The following is a 5,597-nucleotide window of genomic DNA, read 5'->3' on the forward strand; positions in this document are numbered from 1 at the left end:
TTTTGCTGACTATACTAGTTACAATTGCTCTGCCGAAAGAAGTTTTCCCAAGTTGAAATTGATCAAAACGTACCTCCGATCAACTATGTCGCAAGAAAAATTAAATGACTTGTCTATGTTATCTTTCGAGAAAAAAATGATTGAGAAATTTAATTGTACTAACTTAATCAATAATTTCTCTTCTAAAAGTATTAGGTGAACAATATTCAAATAACATATACTAATTCAGAAGATGTATTTTATATTTGTTTGAATCATTTTGACTTTATTAATATTTTATTATGACATTATTTTGGATGATATACTTTTTATCTTTTATTTCTAGAATTCATGTTACAAATATTGTTATATTTACATTGATTAGAAAATATATAAATATCAAACTTTGAGGGACACCATTATCTGTGCTCGTCTCAGGGCCCAGAATCACAGATCCGGCACTGCTTAAGGAGTTCATATAGTTCATCTTACCGCTTGCTATCGCACAATGACCCCGAGGCAACTTTTTCTATACTTATTTCTACCTTCAGCCTTTTCACTCTTGACACTTGCACTCGTTGAGACATCAATGGAAGATCATAGTAGACATGGATAGTAGAAATAAGCTTAAAACTTAGTTTCCTTGAACGGGTATAATAGTCATGCCACGAAAGTGGAATAGAATAGAGAAAGATAACAGTGAGCGATATTAAGAATCTGACAATTTTGTAGCTAACTCGCATGATATAAGATAATAGTAGTGTTTAACTGGATGATCATAATGCAAAATCCAAACTGTCGATCCGGATTATGCGGCAATGACAAGTAATCTAGTGCCCATATTTCTGGAACTCCCACTCGCTATTGTCTGCAAAGCAAACGTGGGGGGTAAAAAGGTTATCGCCGGGCGTATAGGCTAACTAAAACTTTGAAAAAAAAAAAAAAAAAGTTGGGGCGTGACAAAAAATTGCTTACCGAGGGGGCAAACTTGACGAGTCTTGAGCCATCGGCTGATGCAATGGAAATGGAAAGCATGATTGCAGACCCCTGTCCAACAAGAAATGTTAGAGCGATGTAAAAGTAAAAGAAAACCCAATCACGAGATCAAGAAAGTGACACAAGAAGCCGTGGTTGAACAAGTGAATCAAGTAATCAGTCAGGTGGGATAGATCAGCATCTACAAGAACTTGGTGACGTTTCTTTATATAACAAATGATCCTGCAAGTTGAGAGCTTTAAAACTGCTCAAAAGGATGCTAAAAATTAGATGAATCACTGAGTTTCAACGAATGCAAAACTGACTTTGCAAATGTTTCCATAAGGGCAAAGTTCTTAAGGCTGCCAAAAACACATCAATGTACAAGTGTTTGCATCCTTCTGAAAATGTAAATGAATTTCTTATGTTGATTAGTATGAATTTTCACACTGTATTGATTGCTTCGGTTAACATATAAATCCTTTTGTGGAATTAGATATTTTATGTTGTAGGGTAAAAGGTACAAAGGAATTTGCAATGAACCTTTCGCTATTGGTGAAAATATTGGCAACCATGATATCTTATTTCCACACACTCCATTTTGGACCTCTATGGTGATATTTTATCAAAGTATTAAATACTTATCAGAATAGAAACTTAGTCATGTTTTATACTATGGAATTATATGAAAGTTCCAATGCCACTCAACGAAAGAAAAAAAAACAGTATTGTTTTTGTAGTGAAAGATAAAAAGAAGGGGGAACAAATGTAAAACCTAGCTCATGATGCTAGCAGTTTTCAGAGTCACTGCAAATGTGGCATGCTACATTTGTAGAGAGAAAGGACACTGTAAGAATAAATGCTCCAGAATTGAAAAAAGAAAGTCAAAGAAGAGAGAAAAAAAAAACTTTTTCTCTGCTACTTGACATGATACAGATTTAGATTCTTCTGATTATAAAACATCTCCTAAGCTCTTCACCAAGATCCAGATAGAGGAGGAGCAAGAGTGAAAGTTTCATGTCATGCACTTAAGAATGAGGAATATCAATCATCTTAATTTATAGATATGATTAGTCATTTATCTAAAACTCTTGCTAAGACATATTGCATAAAACTTATGCCATAACAAACTAAAGAGAATTCACCTTAAGTAACTTGTAAGTTAAGGTTCATGACCTACTTCAGATTGAAAAGCTTAAGAAAGAAAATGAACAATCGAAAGAACAGATTAATAAAGGAATCTCTTGAGAATTTCACAGATAGTTCCGAATATCTTGATATGTAAACATGTAGATTGTATAACACAGTTGAATTAGAATACAAATCTGGGGAGATTGCATATTCATCTCTTATTCATAGAAAGCAATTACATTACATAATATCTTGCTAACCCTATTAAAATTTGGATACCAAAAGTATTTATTTATTTTTGTGAATAGGTATGCTTGAAAGGTGAATGAGTGGGAGATGAATGACACTTGGATAGTGGATGCACATGTCATATGGCTAGTGATGCTGACAAGTTCATCGCTTTGAAGTATAATAGTAAAGGTAATATATCTTTTGATGGTGATACCGAGCATAAAATTATTAGATATGGTAACATCGAACTCAAAAGGTAATTTTATCATTTTTAAAGCTTTATTACTAGAAGGTATAGGGGTTAACCACATAAGTGAAAGTCAATCGTATAATGTAGAATATAAGATGGCATTTCTCCTAACCAAACATCTCATAAAGTATTTTGATTTGGCCATCATCATTCTCTAAGGACATTGAAATGAAAATATTTACATAATTAACTTACATTCAAATTTTTATTATTTTGATGATATCATAACGCATGCTTATTTGATTTAAGGTAGTATTTGGTTCGCTTGTATCCTTATTATTTAACCCCTAATCCTTGTCTCTCTTGGTCTCTTCTCCCTCAAGTCTCCAGACCTGATAGAACTTCACCCCGCCACAGCATAACTCCTTCATTGCTCCCAAACTCAAAGGCTATCCTCTTCTGGATATTGAAGATTTTTTAATCCTCCTCCCTTTCTTATTCCCCACAGTAGCAACTCATCATCCTCCTACCTTCTTACTCCGCACAACAACTCTTCATTTCACACTTGATGCCACCTTTCACCCACAGCAACAACTCTTTATTTCCCTACAGAAATAACATGTCCTTTACACCAACACCTAGCCTGGTTTAAATTTTTAACCATCTTCCCTTCAGTAGCTATATTTACTCTATTCTCTTAACTCTTTATTCTCGATATCATGGCTCTTGATGCTTGGAATATGAATGAGTATCATATCTAGGTTCGTTAGAAACAAAAACGTAATAGCAACTAAAATTGCTAGAGTTAGGAAAAATGAAGCATACCCCAAGCCACTGTGCACTCCTCACTGGTCGCACTCGCCTGATTAGCCTGACACTCGATGCCTGCAAGCAGATCGCAGATCCAGCAACGTGAAATAATGAACAAACTAATCAAAACCCTAACCCTACTAGCGCAATCTAAATAAAGACCAAAAAATTGTAAAAGAAAAGCTGCAGAAAACCAAAAAAAATCATAAAGCAAAAGAACCCACAAAGATCCATGATGTGGTTCCTACAGATAGCACAGTTGTCCACCACGATATCTGGAAAAAAAAAAAAAAGAACACCATCAGTAGTAGAGGAGACTCGAGCATGCGAGATCAAAGAAATCGATCCGTGAGACGGGATCGGAGACAAGTTTACGAAGTTTAGTGAGGGAGGTGCATACCCCAGGCCCAGAGGGCGACAGCGTTCCACTTTTTAATCTCGAACCTTTTCGGCTTCTTTGAGGAAGTGGAAGGGGTCAAGGAGGACGACCCGGTAGCCCCGCTGCTCGACCCCTCGCCGGCCGGAACCATGTCGACGTCGGTGTCGAGGGAAGCCATGGAGAGGAACGAAGAGAGGAAGGAGATCGAGGACGACTCCCCTCCAGCCGTCAATTAAGGGAAATATCAAACGACCCGACCACGGTTCGATACATGTTCGGCTCGAATTGCCGATTTAATGATTCCTGAAACATTACGACTTACAGTTCGGAACGTTCGATTTATAATTCGGTTCGATTGTTCAAAATTATTATTGTTTTTTAATAAAAATATTTAAAAATTATAAATTTATATATATATAAATTTATAAATATATATATATATATATATATATATATATATATATATATAATTTTGATAGGGTGGTAAAGAGTACCCACCAAATATGAGTCAAAAGTGGAAATAGTAATCGATGTTGAGATCAAAATTAAGACGGTCAAAGGCAGGAAATCACTGGGTCACCAAAGTTGATCGAGCGGGCCTGAAGGGTTCGATCAACCCGGAGGCTCATCTAAGCAGATCGTGTTGGTGCAATTGACCTCTACGGTTTCGATGTTTGACAATATGACCAAGAGTTGACCCAAACAAGACTTGATGTTTGAGAAAGAGAAGTCTAGTCAGAACTAGATGACTAGCAAAGGTAAGTCCTAACCAAAGGTTAGGTAAAGTGGAAGTTCCGATGAGTGAAGTCAGGCCCTAGTGAGTGAAGTTAGGTGGTGGAAGTCTCGGTGAGTGAAGCTGGACCCTAGTGAGTGAAGCTAGGTGGAGGAAGTCCTGGTGAGTGAAGTCAGACCCTAGTGAGTGAAGCTAGGCAACCCTAGGAGGTAACCTAGGCAACCCTAGGAGGTAACCCTAGGTTATACTTGAATCATGTTATTACTGTTTTTTTGTGCTAACTCAGTGTTGCAGGGAAGTTCAGCTAGGTCGACAGGTTGACCAGGTAGCTGACACGAAGTCCAGACGGGTCGAAGGGCTGACCGGCCATCTGGCAAGTAAGTGGAGATAAGTCACTGGAGAGGAGTGACTATGAGGACACGTTCCCGGGAAGGGAACTTAGGCGCCGATCCGACTTAAAACCATTTCGGAACTCTAAGTCGAGATCTTGACTAGATTCCGGTCTCGGAGAGACGGAATCTAGCTAATACTCTAATTGTTTAACTTAAACTGTGCTAACACCTTGTTTTGCAGGATATATACATCATATGTTTGCCTCCGGACTAACGTTTTCTTGCAGGAAGGAAGCTGCTGGAAAACTGGGGTTCGAGCGCCCGGGATGGATCCGGGTGCCCGGAGATCCGAGCGCCTGGGAGGGATCAAGCTTAACCCGAGTAAGTGTCTATTCAGGGTGAAGAGCGGACGCTTCCTCGAATACATCATGACCGAGAGGGGAATCGAGGCAAATCCAAACAAGGTGAAGGCATTGCAGGACATGCCCCCACCTCACAACTTAAAAGAGGCCCAACGACTGACTGAATGGATCACTGCATTATCAAGATTTATCTCCAAGTCATCCGATTAGAGCCACCTGTTCTTCAAGATCCTACGTCGAGCGACAAAGTTTCAATGGGACGCGGAATACAACAAGGTGCTAGAAGAGCTTAAGAAATACATAACCTCCTTACCTGTACTGATCAAGCCCATCATTGGCAAACCGCTTTGGATATGCTTATCATCAACAGAGCGAGCGGTCGGTTCAGTGTTGGTGCAACAAAATGATATTGAACAATGGTCGGTGTATTTCTTAAGTTATATATTGAAAGATGCAGAATTTGGGTACACCTATC

The 5,597-nt window shown here is 38.3% G+C and overlaps 1 protein-coding gene across 1 annotated transcript; it reads right to left on the reverse strand.

Annotated features, from left to right (window-relative positions):
* Positions 1-592: 592 nt before the first annotated feature.
* On the reverse strand, positions 593-3,969 carry LOC121967126 (RING-box protein 1a-like). The gene is made up of 5 exons (XM_042517163.1): positions 3,717-3,969; positions 3,541-3,591; positions 3,332-3,391; positions 955-1,026; positions 593-847 (listed from the first exon to the last, which is right to left on the reverse strand). Exons 1-5 carry the CDS (start codon positions 3,871-3,873, stop codon positions 810-812), a joined length of 378 nt encoding a protein of 125 aa, XP_042373097.1. The 5' UTR covers positions 3,874-3,969; the 3' UTR covers positions 593-809.
* Positions 3,970-5,597: the final 1,628 nt, after the last annotated feature.

The sequence above is a fragment of the Zingiber officinale genome, chromosome 3B (genome assembly GCF_018446385.1).
Source record: "Zingiber officinale cultivar Zhangliang chromosome 3B, Zo_v1.1, whole genome shotgun sequence".
NCBI lineage: Eukaryota > Viridiplantae > Streptophyta > Magnoliopsida > Zingiberales > Zingiberaceae > Zingiber > Zingiber officinale.

Coding starts and splice junctions, on each gene's coding strand:
- LOC121967126 (XM_042517163.1), bottom strand. CDS start 3,873: ATGGCTTCCCTCGACACCGACGTCGACATGGTTCCGGCCGGCGAGGGG. Junction 3,592..3,716: donor TGTCGCCCTCTGGGCCTGGG/GTATGCACCTCC, acceptor TTTTTTTTCCAG/ATATCGTGGTGGACAACTGT. Junction 1,027..3,331: donor GGAGTGCACAGTGGCTTGGG/GTATGCTTCATT, acceptor CTTGTTGGACAG/GGGTCTGCAATCATGCTTTC.